Below are 21,397 nucleotides of genomic sequence, written 5' to 3'. Positions count from 1 at the left end.
CTGACAAATTTATGTCAGACGTAGGAGAAGAGGACGGGGCTGGAGCTTACGGCCAGCGGGAGCTTTGAGGTTCACGCTGACGCGAGCCATCTCAGCAAGACCACGTTACATCCATTATGGGGTTTGAAAGGTGGGGGGTCTATGTTATCATTTTTTCATTTTCTTTTAAATTAAATTCATTGTTGGCAGCACTGCGCTGCAGTGATTAGCGCTTCTGCCTCATTGCCAGGTCCCAGGTTGGACTCCCACAGGAGGCCTTCCTGTGTGGAGGATCCAGGTCCACTAGGCGTCTGCGTGGGGCTCCTTGTGTCCACCTCCCACCATAATGAATACGCAAACAAACATGTGAATGAAATGAACCACGTCGTATCATTCAATATATATACATATATATGTGTGTGTGTGTGTGCATACACCGTATTTTCATGACCATAAGGCGCACCGCACTAAAAGGCGCAGTCTCAGTTATGTGTGTCATTATTGTATTAACTCACACATAAGGCGCGCCTGATTATAAGGCGCGTCTGATTATAAGGCGCGGGTTTTATATACAATCCACGCCCACGCTTCCCTTTTTAACGTTCTTATGGTGTCCTCTACTACGGCCGCCTTACAACAACAACAACACACACAAGCATACAAGTGTGGGTATTTAAGAATAGAGTGAGAGCTTAACTGAGTTTGGTATTCACATTTTTTTTACGAGTAATCGTCATTAATCCAACCCATCGAAGTCCTCATCCTCTATTTCTGATTGGAACATCTGCGCTAAATCTCCATCAAACATGCCAGCTTCACATTCTTCACTGTCAGAGTCGCTTTCCTCGGAAATTATGCCGGCTTTTGCGAAAGCTCGAACAAAAGTGCCAACGGACACGTTAGCCTGAGCATCTACAATCCATTTGCAAATTGTGGGGTAACTCTTAGTGAAACCGTGGTCTCCAAGAAGACTTTTCGTACCCCGTTGTGCGTCTCGCTACCGTTCTGGTCCCCTTCTTCTCCAGTGTGACTCACCGGGATGTCGAAAGTGAGCGGCACCTCGTCCATGTTAGTGACGTCACCGGGCTGGATGTGTTAGTCTGCATTTTGTTCAATGCATACTCGTTCTTTTATATACAATCAATGCCCACACGTCCTCCTTCAACGTTCTCATGGTGTCTCTACTACGTCTGCCTTACAACAACAACACCACACAGGGCGCACTGCACTATAGGGCGCCGCACATTTTGAAGAAAATCTAAGACTTTTATGTGCACCTTATAGTCGTGAAAATACGGTATATATAAAAATATATATATATGCGTGTGTGTGTGTGCGTGTGTGTGTGTGTGTGTGCATTTTATTTTCTGCATTTGTTTTAGATGAATGACAGGCACTATTTCAGTCCACACGCGGACACGACCGCGATTGAAAATTCAGTAAAAACCCGAAATTGAAATTGTAAATTCCGTGTTTGAAGGACGTCCCATCAGTCGTTCAACTCCTGGCAAATCATTACTCGACGCCCCCGACGCCGTTATCTCCCTCCACCACGGGCCCGGATCGCCGAGCCAGACAGTGAATCATGTTTGTATTCCTTCGCGACGCTCGTATTCTATCTCATCGCCACCTCGGAGCGATTGTGCCGAAGGGGGGAAGGGGCTCTTACGAGACTCTGCATCGCTAAACAAGTTGGCCCCGATGCCGTCTGAACAGGGTAAGCCCAATAAGCCAATTAAAAGAGAGAATGGCGAACAACTTGTCAACGCTCCCCGACAATAAATTCAGCATAGATAATTTCATAATCCTTTCTCTGGAGTCGCGGAACGTTTGTATTCTTAGTTATCCTGTCAAAACTCATGAGACGCTCCTCGAGGGTAATGCGTTTGGACCTTCGGCCGGCCTCCCGGTAAACACGCGCTCGGTCTGACAAAATAATAAAGCCCGAGCAGAAAGAAACAACAGAAAATATTTAGATCCTAATGAAATATGCCCCATTTGCTTACAAAGGCGTGCTTCATTTGGAAATCTGTGCACAATAACCTGCTACCATACCAGATGTTGCATATAGAAAAATACCGCTGGTCATTCAACGTACATAGCTAACGTCTTTTCTGCTTCTAATAACCAAAACCGATGAGCTTCATCTACAATTCAGTTACATGGAATTGGAATGACTACAACAAAACAGAAACGAAAAGGAGCGACCGATTCAATAAGTGGCTTATTTGAAAGGGCTTTTCCCTGAGATGATCGCCGGTGGTTGAACCCAAACGCTCTTCGTGATGTTTTCAGGTTTCTATCCGAATGCCGCTGACCTTGTTGTGACTGTCCGGCTCACGGCGACAACCGCGAGGTTTCTGCCCCGGATGGTGGAAAATCAATTTCCCCGTCCAGATTACGTGTCGGCGTGGGAGTCTCCGCGCGAAGTAAACATGTCTTGACTTACTCCAGCGGCCCCGTAGGACGCATGCTTACGGTAAGCAGGTAGCAACTTAGCGTAGCTTGTCATTTCTCCAATGCCAATGCCTGTAAACCAGGCTACTTAGAGTGCTCTCAGCCCCCTGTGACTCACGGTTCCACTTGGTTGTATTTAGTCTCGCTTTCCAGATCGCACCTCCACCTCGCTAGATGTTCCTCTACCTGTTCCTTGCTCTCGCTAAAGGTCACTTAGTCATCTGCAAATGGGGATTCCTGCCTGTCCATCACCGTGGAGAACAAGTAGGGGCCCAGAGTTGATCCCTGATGTTCTCCCAACCCCACCTTCAACCGTCGCACAGCTGTCATACAAGTCCTGCACCAGTCTGCCACTCTTCTCTGCAAGACCTCCTCATACAACCCCAGAGCTCTTCTCTCAGAATCATGCCGGATGCTCTTTTTTTGACCAACGCTACCTTCTCCATCAATTCTCTTGAAGCGAGCAACGAGCTGCAGACAATGAAGAAGCTCACATAGTTTCCGTTCCGATTGGAGTGTCAAGAGCTATTCATCGAACAGGGGTAACGTGTTCGGGATCGAGGACGGTTACCTTCAGCTCCGACACAGCTCACGTTCTGGATAGCGGTTCCGGGTCCGCAGGAGCTCCTGTTGGGAGTGCAGCTTCCTTCTTGTTGAACTTGCCAGCGGTAGCAGGCTGGGTCCTCGCAGGGAGCGGACTCCACCGGATGAGGACAGATCTCCAGCGGACTTCCGGACGTCCACAGCACCTCTCTCCTCCTGTGTGAAAAACCTGACAAAATAAGGCGGGGGGACACGTTAGCAAAGACGATATCTACGGCCCAGGCGGAAACAACGGGATCGCACACTTCCAGTTCCACGCGGGAACCAATCCGCTCGCTGCCTCGGCTTTATCCGCCAGGTCAATTATTTAGGCCCCTCATTAGCTTTGACAACACCTCCCGAACAAAGATACCGCGTCTGGCCGATACGCATGGAAATGAAGGGAGATCCGTCGTCGGCCGCACCGGCACCAGGAGCGGTTCGGCGCCTTATCTCCGAAGCAGATTGGCGGTCCCGCCGGGAATCAGTTCCAGTCATCCTCTCAGAGCGTGAAGTACGAGACCGTTAGCGCATTTTCATTTCAATTTTGGACGTTTTCCAGACGGTCTTTGCGATAAAAAAAAAAGTCATTAAAAAAAGTTGTAAACTCTTTTTTTTGAAAACTCTTGTTTTGCAGTTCCTTAAAAAGCCGGCGGTTCTCTCAGATTTCAGCCCCCGGCCTTTAAAAAATACATAAAAAACATATTTAGATGGAGAAATAATTAAAAGCAGAGGTGAGCCAGCACGCGTGCTGCCCGGCCAAGTCCTCTGGTCTCGTTGCTTCAGATCTACATCGAGATGTGAAGACATTTTAAAAAACATCCCCCACTGTGTCGACGATTTTCTGGGAAAATCGTGCTCTTGGTCCTGGACCTTCTGGAGCAGGACTTGTATCTTTCAGACAGATCAAGCGGAAGGAGGCCACGGGACTTCGCTGCTCTGAATAAATACATGAAATATTATTTAGACCGTATATTTATATTTATATATCAATTCATATATACATCCAAAATCTATACCGCTTATCCCGCACTCGGGGTCGAGGGGGGGCGGAGCCTATTCCTGCCGTCATTGGACGAGGGGTGGACCCCTCCATCACATGTCCACAAATACACCACGATTAAAAACTAAAAATACAAACAAATCAATCGGGATCGATCAAAATTAATCTGCCACTATACGATTAATTTGGAAGGGATAAAATATAACGTAATAAAATGAGATGTTTTCCGATAGCCATCGGGAGATCCGGAGATGACTCTACCACAAAGACCCTTTCCTTCTTGTTGCTGTGTGAAACAGGGATCCAGATGGATCCGAGGGAACGAACCCAAGGTCACCCCCGCTATCACACCACAAAATTGAAACGCATTTTTAATTGGTGGAGACATGATGGGGCGAAGCACTGCCAGTTGCATTACAGAAGCCTCCAGAGGCTCTGCGGAAAAAAATGTTCAAAGTAGTTGCGCATTGCGTCGTGATTGCCGAGTCCTCTATGTTTTCAGAGGCTGGAGGCCGTGAAGGTTCCCGAACCTCCGGGCCGATCGGTTCAAATCTTACGGCGGCGACCGGCAACTCCAGGACTACTCCTACTTCGGGTGCCATCATGAGATTTGTGAGCTCGCAACCCGCAGAAGCCCAGCAGATGGCGAGGGTGGAAGGCGTCTCTTTGAAGGCGGAGGATCAGCGGCAGGTATCGACAGGATCCGGGAAGGGGATGCGGAGTCCCGCCGTTCCTCTTCGATCCGCGGGATGACGAGCACTTCATCAAGGTCCGCGGCGAGCCGACAGCGGCTCGCCGTTGCCGATGGATTTCGAAAGAGGGTAATTGGATGAGCGCCGCTTCTAATGTGCAGGAATCTGGAAAAAGTACTCCGTCGAACCGAAAAGCAAAGATTCCACTCGGGTCAAGGTCACCCTCGGCAGGATGAAGTGTGATATTTCCCTCTAAAGGAGGTGAAGCGGGAGCGAAACGTTACGTAAGAGAGAAATGTTCCTGTTAACAACCAGAAGAGCGCCAACACTTCGGTAAATATAATGCCAGGGAGTTCAGCTCGCTCGTCCGCCATGTGCTTCCACATAAATTATCACCTTCGGTAAAAAAAAAAAAAAAAGCCCAAGAAGGGACCTTCTCGCTGTGAGGAGGAGGCACCAACCACAGATCCAAAGCTCCAAATCTCAGGTGAACATGGAAGTCTCTCGCGATCGTCGACCGTTTCACGTTAACACCGCGAAAACAAACATCGCATCGCACTTATTCCGTCCGCTGACGTCCGAACGGACCGCCGTCTTCCGCTTTCAGAGCCGCCGTCGCACATGAGAAAACACGTCTTTAAATTTCCACATCGCGGGACGAAAACCATCTTATCTTATATATGCGTATTCATCTCGGCTCATTGAAATCCCGGCCCGGCTGCCGGTCGGCGAGTCCGGAGAGCCGTTCAAAGGAGGGACTCGTGCACATAAAAGCGGTCGGGTTAAATAGTCCTTGAACAGAACATCTAATCTCGGCTCTAACGGCGAAACGGCGCTAATTAATAAGCTTTGATCGGGGCTTTGATACGGGCCGGGAACGAGGAAAGCGGACCGCGGGCGTCTGACTGGGCCGGACGGATGAGACGAAAAAGAAAATGCCGGACCCGGAAGACAAATTCCCAATATGTGCGTGACGGCGTCGGGTGTAAATTTGCATACATTTACCCTTAATTTAGCCAATTTTCCAAGACGCTCGGCGTCAGAATTGAAAGGAAAACCGGATCCTGTCTCCGAAGTCGCGCGTCGGCGTCGGGGATTTGAAAAAATTTGCATCGAGTTTGTCAATTTGTCTGGATAATAAACCCAGCTGCACACCTGAACGCCTTTATTACTTGTAATTTATAAGCTCTGACACGTTTCCCGACCGTCTCGAGGGCGGGCGAGAACACGGAAAATAATCCCCGACGCCGCCCTGGAAATCTCGATTGAAGAGAAAACAAAGAGAGGCGAGTTTGCTGAACATCGGATGAAAATAACAGTTAAAATCCAGCATCTAGGACAGCGGTTCTTAACCTTGTCGGAGGTACCGAACCCCACCTGTTTTACATGCGCTTTCACCGAACCCTTCTTTATTGGATGGAGGATCGGTTCGTCGATGGGTACAAAGAACAGGCAGAGGAGCCTTTTCTTGGAATCTGGCTCCCTTCACCTTGAATCCAGCAAGCGCTATGTTCTTGTAGCTCCCATCTCCATGCAGCTGAAGGAAGCCTTCCCTTAGTTTTGCCGGTGCCGGACTAGAATTGCTCATCTTGTCTTTGCTAATCATGCGGTCAGGACATCGATTCCAATCGCGTCCCGTCATACATGTGAATCCGTATTGTACGTGTTCTTCCGACCGCTTTCTTTTTTTGCCCGACATAATTAGTGTGAAGGGATTAAAATATGAAGAAAGAAATCACATGACGTACCATCACGACAGTCACACGTTACTACAACTGAATCCCCGCAGCACGGATAGGCCGAGCTATGTAGCGTGATCACCTGCGGCCGGTGATGTCATCACCAATGTGTGTCTTGACCTCCGCCGAACCCCTGGGGTTCGATCCAATCCAGGTTAAGAACCACTGCTCTAAGAGCAAAGGTAAAAGCCAACGCTCTCCACTCATAAGTGGAGATCCCAAATTCACCTGTTCACGTGCCGACGGCAAAGTCGAATCAGAAGGTCGATGAAAACGGTTTTTGAAAATGTATAGATGGGTGGTTGGATATCGCTTGACCAAAACATCGCTTCTCAGCGTCGCATCATGAAAAGGGCTGAATATGTTCTCAGACAAACCCCGCGTCCGATGGTGAATCTCCATCATCTTCAGAGCGTTTCCGAGAAAAATGCATGAGATTTATTGAAAAGAAAAAAAGCGGGATTGACGTTCTTTACGGAGGCGTCTGTTTTCCAAGCACGCCGCGGTTTCTCTCCCTGCAGGTAAACACCGCTTTGATATTTATTCTGCTTGACTCTCCGGCATAAAGGTCCTACGCTTTCTCCTTCCGCGTGGAGCTGTCAAGTTGCGGAAAACAGACGGAAACCGACTATTTCCGGCAGAGCGGGCAGATGGCGGGTCACGCCGAAGAACATATGACGCGTTTCCCGAGTAAAGCTTCGGTAATTGAGACGTTATCCGTTCACACGAGGCTCGATTTCGGAGACGGGTCGACGGGGCGGAAACACCGTCCCGTTACCGCGGTGTTTAAACTCTATCGGCGTTAAAACGCCACCGTACAGAACGTCAATTCCGCTTTTTTCTTTTTAATAAATCTCATGCATTTTTCTTGAGTTTCTACGACGTCTTTTCGTGACAAAAACAGCAGATTGTGTGTTCGGCCTCCTCGAAATGTATTAATGACGGCGTCCGCCAGACGAGCCGGCGCTGACCTGGACAATCTACACTTCACAAGCTCCCCGGGGGGTTTTCATGCACATTTACTCGCGGCGCAGGCGCCGGCGAGGTCATTCTGCCCTTTTAGCACAGCTGACAGAAACACACACACACACACACACACACACATAGGTGAACCTCTCTGAAGTGATCAGATATGACACATTCAACCTGTGCGAAAAAAAAAAAACACACAACGTGAGGAACATCCAGACACCAGTGAGATGAATTCCTGAATATACCCACACACACACACACACACACACACACACCAGCGTCCTGGAAACCTATCTTAAGGTGTGCTCTTCTGTTGCGCGCTTCGGTTTTCAGCCTGGCTCCTTCTCAGCACGCCGCTTTTGTTTGTCAACAATTTGCGACGCCGTCGTCAAACACGCGGCGCAATTTATCGCAGACGTTGAAGTGCGACGCTAAATTGAAATGTACGCTTGTAAAGCGGCTCCGGGGTCCTCGTCGAAACCCTCGCCGGCCGTGGCGGAGAGGCTCTTCTCCCGAGGAACAGCTGGCTGCAAATGTACAACATGCCGATCCCGCGATAAAAACTCAGCGGTAAATATTTTTTTGATTGAATGCTAATGATTCCACCAATGGCCCATCTGTGCAATCATCCGTTTCCATTAGAATTCATATCTGCTTGTTAGCTAGCTGAGGGTGTTTTTCCTCGATGGCCCTCTGCAAGACGCGCTTTTGCAAGACGAGATCGTTTTTGCTTTCCTTTTTTGGCATTTAAGGGGAAAAATACCGTCCAATTTTACGGTTCTGACGTCCCGCCGCAGCTGCTGGCATTTCGGCATTTTAATTTCAATCGCTGTTTCTCGCGATAGCTAATATATTCATTTGCATTCATTTTCTTTTTTTGTTTTCCCCGTAAAATCATGACGCGACGCCGTCCATCTTAATGACGGAGATGTTGAAAAGAATGCGCCGTTGACTCCGTAACAAGCTCCCCGGCCGCTCCTTCAAGGTGTCGTGGCAAAGGAAAGTATCTTCAACTCTCACCCTCACCACCGGGGTACCCCAAGGATCAGTGCTGGGGCCCCTTCTCTTCGTGATGTACACCACCTACAGTTGAACTTGCCCAAGACTGAACTTCTGGTGATCCCAGCTAAAGAGACAATTCATCACAACATCAGCCTCAAGATGGACTCCACCACAGTGGCTCCAAACAAAGCTGCAAAAAGCCATCGACGATCAGCTTTCATTCTCCAACCGTATTACATCAATTTACCGCACCTGCAGATTTGTGCTGTACAACATTCGGAAAATCAGACCCTACCTGACCCAACAGTCGGCACAGCTATCGGTTCAGGCCATGTTCATCTCCCGCCTGGACGACTGCGATTCCCTCCTCGCTGGACGACCTGCTCGTGCAATAAAACCGCTGCAGATGGTCCAGAATGCTGCAGCACGGTTGGTATTCACTCAACCCAGAAGGGCTCATGTTACACCTCTGTTCATCCAGTCGCTGCCAGGATCAAGCACAAGGTCCTGACCCTGGCCTTCAAAACCACCTCAGGAACAGGTCCAGCATATCTGAACCAAATGATAAGACCTTATGTTCCTCTAATACAAACCTACTAGCAGTACCTTCTGCTCGCTCTAAGCGATCTCAGGCCAAACTGTTCTCAGTTCTACTACCTCAGTGGTGGAACAAACTTCCGGAAGCAACAAGACCAGCATCATCTCTCTCAACCTTCAAGAAACAGGTAAAAACTTTTCTCTTTCAGGACTTTTTACTGCGCTGATGACCCAGATCAGGTTAGGCAGCAAGTTAGGCTATGCAGTGTGTGTGTGTGTACGTTTGTGTACGTCTTTGTCAAAAAAAAAACAAAAAAACTCACTAACCCAAACTTACTGTTCTGTATATTTCCTGTGCATCTTGTATTTGCAAGTGTTATTTGCAGTCCTTATGTCCTCGATTGTAAGTGGCTTTGGATAAAAGCATCTGCCAAATGTAATGTAACAAGCAGCCGTTATGTGATGAAAGATGGGAATGGTGACGAAGACGCCACGGCTGTGAACGTCGGTTTGAGACGATACGGCCGACGGCGTTCCCGCCGACAATCCATCCATCGGCTAGCCACAACTTTAGCATTCGACTAGAATGCTAACGCGATTCCCAAGGGATGAGAATGTTTGCGAAATGGACCGACGGATTCTCGGCATGAATTGATGCGCAGATCTTATTAAAACACGATGTCGTAGCAGAAGGCTAACCGCCCTGCTAGTTTACCTGGATTTTTACCCTCGCGCTACTTGGAGATTTTCCACCGACGGACCAACTTAGATTTCCAAGAATCGGGTTGAACGTCAGAAAACGTCGGCCCGTTTTAGTCCAAACTGACAAAATAGCAGCGTTGGTTTTGCTTCTAAGGCCAACTGGGTTTCTTGACAACACAGTGCTTACGGTCTAAAACCTACAATAGACTTTAAGAGCGCTTTCATGCTGTACCTTTATTCCCCTGTGGATATTTGCAGCTGTCAGGAACGCAGGCGCCCCAGGGTGACCACCGGGACAGCAGGCAGTGCTGCTGGCAGGAGACCGAGCAGCGTTTGACAGCCGGAGGAGGCTCTTCGCCGGCGCACAGCGGCGCACTCACCGGCCTGGACACTGAAACAAGCACAGGAGACATGGAGGAGGAGGATGAGGTCAAGCCGAGGCGCCGATGTGACGCCGGACAGCGAAGACGAACGCCGGCCGAAGGGTGGAGCGGGAGAATTTTTGTGTTCAACAAACAAGCCGGGTGTGAAATTGCCAGGTTAGCCGAAAACACACGCGCCGCTAACGCTAACAGCACGGCGTGGAGAAAACAAAATTTTGGTTTTCTGCCACTTTTGACCCAGAGTTAGAACTCTGCCGGAGGCCGAAGTGGAACCCACGGCGTCCCGAGGGTTATCTGCCGGGCGGGGGGAAGATCTCCGCCGTGGACTTCTGCTGCTGGTGGACAGCAGCAGAATGTCGGCAGCAGGACACCGATCTTCTCCGGGAGGCGAGGGCATCACGCCGCTGGATGGCATTGCTGCTGAGAAGTGCGTTTCGCTCATTTGTTCCGACATCTGAGACACAAGGTGCTGCTTCATCGCTTCGGCAATGATGGAGAGTAACTAAGCACTCATATATTACCCTTGAGTACGAGATGACTTGTACTCCCGCTCATACGTCTCCCCTGCATTTTGCAGAAAATAGTCCACAGCTGTACCAATAAATACAGTGATCCTTCGCTATAACGCGGTTTACTTTTCACGGATTTGCATGGTGCATCGTGTTCTGCATTCTGATTGGCTAAAAAAGTCACTCCGCTTCTTCTCTACCTGTGCGTCAATAACGTTGCAGTTTAATATGTACACGTACGTAAAACAGCTTGACGAATTTACATGACGTACGTGCAAATTCTCTCGCAATTTGGAGTTTCTCTAAAACCCATCATGTTGACAAAACGCTCTGGAGCAAAAAAAGCACCTTGCAGGGCCCAAAAGGCAGCGGAAGATGCTATCTATGGCAGATAAAGTTAAACTTCTGGACATGCTAAGGGAAGCTAAAAGCTATGCGGCTGGAGGTCGGCATTACGGAATGAATGAATCTTCCGTTCCTTCCATAAAGAAGGAAGAAAAAACCATAAGGACGACAGCAGCGATAAGTTTTAATTAGGATGCAAAAAGGGTTGCAACTGTCCGCAGTTCTTTTCATAATCATTTTCAATTTTCTCCCGTTTTATCCAATGACTCGGGTCGCGGTGGGCGGAGCTAATCTCTGCCATTTGAAGCCTTCTGTTCACATTGATGATTAAAATTATTATTTGACAGTACAGTACAGAAGTTACTTGTTGAAAAAAACGTTTCTAAAGTACAGCACTTTTATTTGTGAAACAAATGATTGAGCCTGTAAAATGGTTTGTTCTTTCTTTTCAATGTATAATAGAGTATTTAATTGTATAATAATTGGAAAAAAAAATTTCTACATCACAGATTTTGCCTATCACGGGTTCTTTTTGGAACGTAACCCCGCAAAAAACAAGGGTATACTGTAAAGGTGAATATACCGTAATTTCCAGACTATTAGGCGCACCTCACTATAAGCCGCACCGGCTAGCCGGTCGCTTTTTCAGGCTTCCTCCTGCGCACTAAAACCGCCAAAGTCGTCTTCTTCCGTGTCGGAGTTGAACGGACTCAGAATTTCCCGGTCATTTCATCGGTCCGATGTGACGGGGATAAATGTTTTAGCGGCGTGAAGCTAGTTAGCATCCCCCACCCAAGAAGTCCATATATTAGCCACATCGTCGTTTACGTGAAAAAAGTCGCAGGGAATCACGGTAAGCTTAAGGGCATCATGGTAGCGCAGAGGCTAGCATGAGAAGACCCCTGGTTGTGGAGTCTCCATGTTCCACAGGGTTCCTCCAGGCTCCTCCTACAGCCCAAAACATGCAGGAGGTTCACTGGAGACCCAGTTCAGACGTGATTGCGATGGTCGTACGGGTGTAAAAGCATCGCTGAGATGGACCGGTCCAGGGTCAACCAGTTGATGTCTGGATCAGCTTCAACTTCCCTGCAGCTGGATAAGCAGAGCATGACGGATGGATGGATGGATGGATGGAGTCGGGTTTCTTCTGGATGCCTTGCAAACGTAGGGCGGTATGCCAACCATCCATGTGGAGCTGGAGCACAGCGCTCCACTAAAGATGAAAATGTGTCATCGAAATGAAAACGATACCCCGGAGAGGAGGTATCATGCCGGGTTTTGTCCAAACATCTACCACCGGCAAACAGTCCTGCTGTTGTCGAAAGAGCCGGATCCGTCGGGCATCTCCAAACACCTGGCTGGGCGCGCCAGAGGAGAAGCTCCACGCCCGTCCACTAGGGGATATTTGCGTTTCCCCTGCTGAGAGGCTTCGATTCCATCCCAAAAAATGGAACAAAAAAGGGAAATCACATTCAAGCGAGGATTAAACAGAGGGCAGCAGAACAGAGAGCCTGCAAGGCGAGACGTGATGTTTCCAGCCGCCATCGTTCCTGGATCAAAGAAAAGCGGCAACACCAGTAATGGACTTTCTCTCCGCTCTTCGACTGAGGAGGATTTCTGACCTGTCCACAATACCCAGGTTTTTATTTAATCTAATATTCCATTTTGATGCACTTCCGCACATCATTGAGAGTCAAATTTCCATTTAAATGAGAGCCTGAAGAGAAATGTCCTCCTGCACGGCATCTTCTCACCCGGACTAATTTTACACGGTGTTTGATCTGCTTTGTGGAAATGAGATGCTTGCTTAGACACAATGACAGAATGCAATGAACATTTTTCCCGGCTTTGTTCCCTCCGCCGTCGCTCTCCAACGGCAGCAAATTGTTTTCCAGGTTATCTGAGCAGAAGATGCTCGTGTCCACGGCCCGAACGCCGTCGTCTCCTCGAACTGCTGCAGGTCAGCGAGATGTTTCCTTTCTCGCAGCTGATCTTTAAAACCTCGATGTCTTGTGGCCTTCTGAAGGGCTTCCACGGAGCAGAGCCTTTTGGAGTTCAAGAACTCCCCATAGCAGCCTGCGGCACTTTTCAGAATATCAAATTATGAATATTAACTCTTTTTTTTTTCGTCTTCTTTGTCATTTCTGTTTTTAAGTGTTAGTTTCATTTTTAATCAGTGTAATTTGCATCAGCGCACCGGAGACATGGATGTGAATCGTTCCCCATCATCAGCATCTTCAGTAGATGACCCGGAAAACTTTTGCCAAAACTAAGAATGCAAATCGATCATAATAACCAGATCAAACCGGATCGGCCGAGGCCCGGGATAACAACGACTGCCATCGGTACCGATGACCTACAGGGTACCAGTGGACATTGGGCTACTGTGGGTTGAAGATCAAGAAGAGGAAGAAGAGGAGGAAGGTGTGTTCAGAAACAGAGACAGAAGAGGAAAGGCAAGAGTCTGGGACTGAGAGGAGGAATTTCGAATATTGGGACTGTGACAGGAAAAGGTAGAGAGTTGGTGGACATGATGCAGAGAAGGAAGGTGGAGATACTGTGTGTCCAGGAGACCAGGTGGAAAGGTAGTAAGGCTAGAAGCTTAGGAGCAGCTTTAAGTTGTACTATTATGGTACTGACAAGAAGAGAAGCGGAGGAGGAGTTATCTTGAAGGAGGAGTTTGTGAGGAACGTCATAGAGGTGAAAAGAATGTCAGATAGACTTCTGAGTCTGAAACTTCCTCAATGTTGTTCGCAATGGTGATGGATAGGCTGACAGATGAGGTTAGACAGGAATCCCCATGGACCATGATGTTTGCAGATGACATCGTGATCTGCAGTAAGAGCAGACAACAGGTAGAGGAAGATCTAGAGGTGGAGGTATGCTCTGGAAAGGAGAGGAATGAAAGTCGCAGCAAGACAGAATATATGTGTGTGAATGAGAGGAACTCGGGTGGAACGGTGAGGCTACAAGGAGTGGAGATCAAGAAGCTGGAGGATTTCAGGTACTTGGGGTCAACAGTCCAGAGCGTAGGAGAGTGTGGAAAAGAGGTGAAGAGACGGGTTCAAGCAGGTTGGAATGGGTGGAGAAAAGTGTCAGGGGTGCCAAGAGATAGAAGAACATCAGCCAGAATAAAAGGAAAGGTGCACAAGACAGTGGTGAGACCAGCGATGATGTTTGGACTAGAAACCGTTCCAATGACCAAAAGACAGCAGGCAGAACTAGAGGTTGCAGAGATGAAGATGTTGAGGTTCTCTTTGGGAGTGACCAGGATGGAGAGGATCAGGAATGAGTCTATCAGAGGAACGGCACATGTTAGATGTTTTGGAGAGAAGGTCAGAGAAGCCAGACTGAGATGGTTGGGTCATGGACAGAGGAGGGATAGAGAATATATTGGTAGACGGATGCTGGAATTGGAGCTGCCAGGCAGGAGGTCTGGAGGAAGACCAAAGAGAAGAAAGAGAAAGAGAAGAAAGTCTTATTGCGAATAAGGGAGAGAAAACCCAGAGTTTCCGGAGTCTTGAGAAGACCATTCCACCGCTGAGCAAACAAAAGGATCGGCGCTTTTCTCAGAAGTTTAGGAGGGCCTGCAGGGGGTCTGTGAGGCTCGCCTGGAGATACAATAAATACCTGGAATTTTACACGGTTTGATGTTTTAATCATGAAAGTTAAAGGCTCTCCATCGATCGGTGGTCCAGGGCAGGGTTCAACCTTCTTCTCATCCTTTCTGATCCATCCAATCGTGATACCAAAGCTGAAATCTTACTTTCTCGGCATCGACCCGTGGCTTCCTCAACCTGACCGGTTTTTGTAGATACACTGAAGTCTGCATGACACACCCATCATCTGAGGTGTCATCTGACTCCACTTTTCATCAGAACATCATTTTGGAGGTCCATCCATCCATCCATCCATCCATCCATCCATCCATCCATCCATCCATCCATCCATCCATCCATCCATCCACCTCTTATCTGGGTCTCCTCAGGGCCTCCTCCCAGTGAGACATCTTGACGCCTTGCCATCTTCTCTGGCTCCTCTGGAGAGGAGCGCTGATTCTTATTTGAGGAGGAACCTCCTTTAGTCGCCTGTATCTGTGAGCTGGTTCTCCACGTAGGTACCACCTGCTCCTGAGCAGATGTCGGGAACGTGGATCCGCGAGTAAATCGAGAGCTTCTGCTTTTAAGCTCCAATGAAGAGTCTTCATCCCTACAACCCGCAAACCTCCACTCCATTCCCAGTCTTGAACAAGACCTCCACCAACCAGGGCAGGAACTTCTACCTCCTCCCCGCCCGGTGAGGGGTCTCGATCTTTCCTCCGCACCCGGTCTGCAAACCACTGGAGAGCTGGAGATCCAGGTCGGATGAAGCCGACAGAACCACATCGTCTGCGAAGAAGCGGAGACCAAAATCCCAAGGCGGCGGAACCGGATCTCCTCGAACTTCTGTCCGTGAAGGTTCTGAACAGACTCGCAGAGAAACACCAGTCGGAGCCTCAAAAGATATAAACCCCACTTCTGACGGAGCCCTACGGGGACGACCGACCCGTGTCTTTGTATTTGCTGTTTTTGAAATGTTTCGTCTGCAACACTTTGAAGGCTTTTTCTTAATAAGGGAACCTTTCCTAATGGTGGCGTTTTTCATTTTTCAATTTTTTGCCCAGTTAGCCTTCATGAATAATGCAGTCGGTCCATCCCTTGTCATGGCGAACTAGTGTGTCGCTTCTGGAGCGCGAGTGGGAGAAAAACTCCTCTCAATGCTTGTCATTCACATGCGCTTTCAGCTACTTTGCTTATCGTGGGGAGTAATTTGGGGTTCACAGACTCGCTCAATTATTTTCTGGTGTGAGCGTTGCCTCGCGGGCCCGCGAGCACGTCTTTGGATTTTTACCCTTAATCGCGATACGCCCACACATGCGGTCTCAGAAGGCTGGCGCCTCACGACGCGGCTTTTCCATCGAGGTGGGGTTGCGAAGCTGCGGCGGCGGCGGAGAGTCGGTATGCTATCTGCACCAGGGGTGTCCAAATGAGGGTATCTTCATTAAAACTGTATTCACTTTCACGCTGTTCAGCGCTTTGCTGGCCGTCAAAGCCGGTTTTTTAATTTAAACCGAGGTAGAAATTGAGGGGAGGGAAAAAAAAAACGACCCTGATATTTTGGTTTGGAACTCGTGCTTGGGATCGTCGGAGTCCATCGGAAGATTCTGCCCGACTCGGCGACATTGTTCTTCCCCGGTGGTCTTCGTTCTGTCTTCGTTCCGTCGGATTCGGCATTTCACGACAGCGCCTCGTCATCCAGACGGAAGGTCTGCTCCAGGTCAAAGCTCCAGGAGGACAACCTCGAACCTTCTGCGGTTGTGGTAGCTTGCGCAACGACCCCGCAAAGAAACCGCAGGTTTGGCCGACGAGCTTAGAAATTGTGTCTGTGAAGGTTCTCATCTTATCAAGGGAGCCGGACTTGGCCTTTCCCCTTGAAGATGTTCTTCAAAAGTCCCGCTTTTGCTGAGAACTGACGGCATCGAATTCAGAGGCTCGCTTTTCATCGGAACTTGGCGCGAAAGATCGGAAGTTCTGTTTCGACTGAAGCTTCGCCGGAGATTCGGGCGAAGGACAGTTCTCGGGCCAGACCTGCCCTGCCGGGCCGGAGCTACATGTCGCTCCTCTGAAGTTCCACCTACAGCTACCGTTCCACCCAAGGCTCTCGGATCTTCTGGCTTGTTTCTGAAAATAAAGGTCTGGAAGGGAGTACTGATCTTTAAGTTTTACATCAATTCAGCTTCCTGAGGTCTTCTCTCCGGCGAGCTCCATCCACGACAACGATTTCCTTACCCTCCTTCCTGTGACGCGGCGCCGAGTCATCCGGGACCTGAACGCAGTAGGTCCTCCTGGTCTGGATCCCGCCTCCGCACAGAGCGCTGACGTTGGCCAGCCGCCTGTCCAGCTTGCTCAGTAACGGGGAAATACGGCAGTCGCCCCAGTCGGTGGTCCTCCACACGAACCTGGAGGTACAGATACAGCTGTGGGTAAACATCTCCTTATCTGATGGTATCTGATGAGGAGCATCGCCTTGCCGGAGCTCTTTAGCGGCATGTCAAAAAAGACATTTCCCCGACTCCCGTGCTCCCCAGCTATGTGCATATTTACAAAATAAAACCCCATCCTTCAGTAGGGCACTTCAGCCTCTCAAATAAATACAGGGGACACTCGCTACTCTGGGGTTCGGCTTTCGCGCCCTCGCTACTTTGCAAATTTTTTTGCAATTTGGTTCTCGTGATTTATCGTTCTGTTAGCAGTTTTTTGCAGTATTTACGTTTTTTCACGAGGAAATAGCCATATTCTAGCCTCAGAGGGAAATTACTGTAAAATACGCCACATCTTTCGCGTCCTCGCTACTTTTTCGCAATTATTTTTGTCATTTGGTTCTCGTAGTTTATCGTTCTTTAGCAGTTTTTTGCAGTATTTACGTTTTTTTTTCACAAGGAAATAGCCATATTCTAGGCCAAGAAGGAAAATACTGTAAAATTCGCCAAATCTTTCACGCCCTCGCTACTTTTTCGCAATTTTTTTTGTCATTTGGTTCTCATGATTTATCATTCTTTCGCAGTTTTTTGCAGTATTTACATTTTTTTCACGAGGAAATAGCCATATTCTAGCCTCAGAGGGAAATTACTGTAAAATACGCCACATCTTTCGCGTCCTCGCTACTTTTTTGCAATTTTTTTTGTCATTTGGTTCTCGTAGTTTATCGTTCTTTAGCAGTTTTTTGCAGTATTTACGTTTTTTTTTCACAAGGAAATAGACATATTCTAGGCCAAGAAGGAAAATACTGTAAAATTCGCCAAATCTTTCACGCCCTCGCTACTTTTTCGCAATTTTTTTTGTCATTTGGTTCTCATGATTTATCATTCTTTCGCAGTTTTTTGCAGTATTTACATTTTTTTCACGAGGAAATAGCCATATTCTAGCCTCAGAGGGAAATTACTGTAAAATACGCCACATCTTTCGCGTCCTCGCTACTTTTTTGCAATTTTTTTTGTCATTTGGTTCTCGTAGTTTATCGTTCTTTAGCAGTTTTTTGCAGTATTTACGTTTTTTTTTCACAAGGAAATAGACATATTCTAGGCCAAGAAGGAAAATACTGTAAAATTCGCCAAATCTTTCACGCCCTCGCTACTTTTTCGCAATTTTTTTTGGCATTTGGTTCTCATGATTTATCATTCTTTCGCAGTTTTTTGCAGTATTTACATTTTTTTCACGAGGAAATAGCCATATTCTAGCCTCAGAGGGAAATTACTGTAAAATACGCCACATCTTTCGCGCCCTCGCTACTTTTTCGCAATTTTTTTTGTCATTTGGTTCTCGTAGTTTATCGTTCTTTAGCAGTTTTTTGCAGTATTTACGTTTTTTTTTCACAAGGAAATAGCCATATTCTAGGCCAAGAAGGAAAATACTGTAAAATTCGCCAAATCTTTCACGCCCTCGCTACTTTTTCGCAATTTTTTTTGGCATTTGGTTCTCATGATTTATCATTCTGTAGCAGTTTTTTGCAGTATTTACATTTTTTTCATGATGAAATCACCATATTCTAGCCTCAGAAGGAAAATGCTGTAAAATTCGCCAAATCTTTCACGCCCTCACTACTTTTTTGCTAATTTTTGGAATTTGGTTCCCGTAGTTTATCGTTCTTTCACAGTTTTTAACAGTTTTTACGTTTTTTTCATGATGAAATAGCCATATTCTAGCCCAAGAAGGAAAATACTGTAAAATTCGGCACATCTTCCACGCCCTTGCTACTTTTTTTGCATTTTTTTTTGTCATTTGGTTCTCGTAGTTTATCGTTCTTTCGCTGTTTTTTGCAGTTTTTACGTTTTTTTCATGATGAAATAGCCATATTCTAGCCTCAGAGGGAAATTACTGTAAAATACGCCAAATCTTTCGCGTCCTCGCTACTTTTTCGCAATTTTTTTTGTCATTTGGTTCTCGTAGTTTATCGTTCTTTAGCAGTTTTTTGCAGTATTTACATTTTTTTTTCACTAGGAAATAGCCATATTCTAGGCCAAGAAGGAAAATACTGTAAAATTCCCCAAATCTTTCACGCCCTCGCTACTTTTTCGCAATTTTTTTTGGCATTTGGTTCTCATGATTTATCATTCCGTAGCAGTTTTTTGCAGTATTTACATTTTTTTCATGATGAAATCACCATATTCTAGCCTCAGAAGGAAAATGCTGTAAAATTCGCCAAATCTTTCACGCCCTCACTACTTTTTTGCTAATTTTTGGAATTTGGTTCCCGTAGTTTATCGTTCTTTCGCAGTTTTTAACAGTTTTTACGTTTTTTTTTCATGATGAAATAGCCATATTCTAGCCCAAGAAGGAAAATACTGTAAAATTCGGCACATCTTCCGCGCCCTCGCTACTTTTTCGCAATTATTTTTGGCATTTGGTTCTCGAAGTTTATCGTTCTGTAGCTGTTTTTTGCACTATTTACATTTTTTTCATGATGAAATAAGCATATTCTAGCCTCAGAAGGAAAATGCTGTAAAATTCGCCAAATTTTTCACGTCCTTGTTACTTTTGCAAATTTTTGGAATTTGGTTCTCGTAGTTTATCGTTCTTTCGCAGTTTTTTGCAGTATTTATATTTTTTTCATGATGAAATAGCCATTTTCTAGCCTAAGAAGAAAAATACTGTAAAATATAGCCAAATTAAACTTAAATTAATTTTATAAATTAAACAAAATACCAAATCTCCTTAGCTAAACCAAGATACCATGGATCGCAAACTCTTGCTACCACCGTTGTACCCACGTGAGATCTCATATCATTGGCTAAGTAGATCCATACTTGGCATCCCATTGGCTGATTGAGCAGGTCGTTCCGTTCCTCATGTTGATTGGTTCACGGTAAGACAAAGCTTACTTCCTTGTAGGTTTTGCCCAGCGTACAATGTCCTGGTCCGCTTTGCTGCCGTTCACGTCCAATTTGTGCTATTTAGTTCGTGAAAATGTCTCATTTTTTTTGGTGGTACCCCCACGCTACCCCCTAAACGCCCACCATCTTCCCAAAAGTCTTGTAAAGACATTATAATTATCCTAAAGTGTTTAGTGTGCCGCATAAGAGTTTTGGAAGCTTAATACAGTCAATGGTGGGTCGACAACAGCTTGCAGAAGGTTGCTAAGGGGTTGAGTGAGGTTTGTTGAGGGTTAATATTTCTGTTAATACCATCAAAATGATAATTTCTCTACTTTCTCAGGGGTTTTGGAACACAACTCCCACGAAAAGTGAGGGTCCACTGTATACATGTATGTATATATATATGGATCAATTGATTTTTAGCTTTGTGATCGGAGCAAGCAGGGTGAGGGTTTGACCTCCATGTGGACGCCGGTGTCCGTGAAGAGGCTTTTAAAGACGGTGGGACGTGCCGTCCGACACCAGGTAGCCCAGAGAGAATCACGGGAAAAAGATGGAGAAGTTGTTGTGGGTGAGATAAGGTTAAGAGAGCATCGTCTGCGACACGGCGGGAGATATTTACGGGGATTCGGTGCGTCGGACGAAGCGTTCAAAGGGAAGAGATTGATGGTTTTGAAAAAGAGGAGCGACTTCATTCCGTCAATACAGAGATCCTTCGCTATAACGCGGTTTACTTTTCACGGTTTCGCTACTTCACGGATTTGCATGGTGCATCGTGTTCTGCATTCTGATTGGCTAAAAAGTCACTCCGCTTCTTCTCTACCTGTGCGTCGATAACGTCGCAGTTTAATATGTACACGTACGTAAAACAGCTTGACGAATTTACATCACGTACGTGCAAATTCTCTTGCAATTTGGAGTTTCTCTAAAACCCATCATGTTGACAAAACGCTCTGGACCGACAAAAGCACCTGCGGCAGGAAGATGCTATCTATGGCAGATAAAGTTAAACTTCTGGACATGCTAAGGGAAGCTAAAAGCTATGCGGCTGTAGGTCGGCGTTACGGAATGAATGAATCTTCCGTTCGTTCCGTAAAGAAGGAAGAAAAAACCATAAGGACGACAGCGGCAAGAAGTTTTAATAAGGATGCAAAAAGGGTTGCAACTGTCCGCAGTTTTTTTCATCATAATTTTTAATTTTCTCCCGTTTTATCCAATTCCTCGGGTCGCGGTGGGCGGAGCTAATCTCCGCCATTTAAAGCCTTCTGTTCACATTGATGATTAAAATGATTATTTGACAGTACAGTGCAGAAGTTATTTGTTGAAAAAAACGTTTCATTTGTGAGACAAGTGATTGAGCCTGTAAAATGGTTTGTTCTTTCTTTTCAATGTATAACAGAGTATTTAATTGTATAATAATTGTAAAAAAATAAAATAAAGGCTTCTACTTCATCGATTTTGCCTGTCACGGGTTCTTTTTGGAACGTAACCCCGCTAAAAACAAGGGTATACAGTAAATTAGTACTTGTAAGTAATACTGTAAGTTTGTACTTGTTAAGACCTTAAAACACTTTTTATTTTAAT

General features: G+C 46.7%; 1 protein-coding gene across 1 annotated transcript in view; it reads right to left on the bottom strand.

Annotated features, from left to right (window-relative positions):
• Positions 1-21,397, bottom strand: part of thsd7ba (thrombospondin, type I, domain containing 7Ba) — a 172,377-nt gene that overhangs the window by 93,707 nt on the left and 57,273 nt on the right. Inside the window, exons 5-7 of the mRNA XM_086144727.1 lie at positions 16,731-16,900; positions 9,898-10,056; positions 3,008-3,208 (exon numbers count right to left, since the gene is read on the bottom strand). Coding sequence (XP_086000853.1) covers positions 3,008-3,208; positions 9,898-10,056; positions 16,731-16,900 — 530 coding nt within the window. The remainder of the gene's footprint in view (positions 1-3,007; positions 3,209-9,897; positions 10,057-16,730; positions 16,901-21,397) is intronic.

This window comes from Fistularia commersonii, chromosome 4 (assembly GCF_037954325.1).
Source record: "Fistularia commersonii isolate RoL2024-O1a breed Wild chromosome 4, RoL_Fcom_v1.0, whole genome shotgun sequence".
NCBI classification, from domain to species: Eukaryota; Metazoa; Chordata; class Actinopteri; order Syngnathiformes; family Fistulariidae; genus Fistularia; species Fistularia commersonii.
The sequence above is the reverse complement of the archived record's forward strand: the minus strand, read 5'-3'. Positions and strand labels throughout refer to the sequence as shown.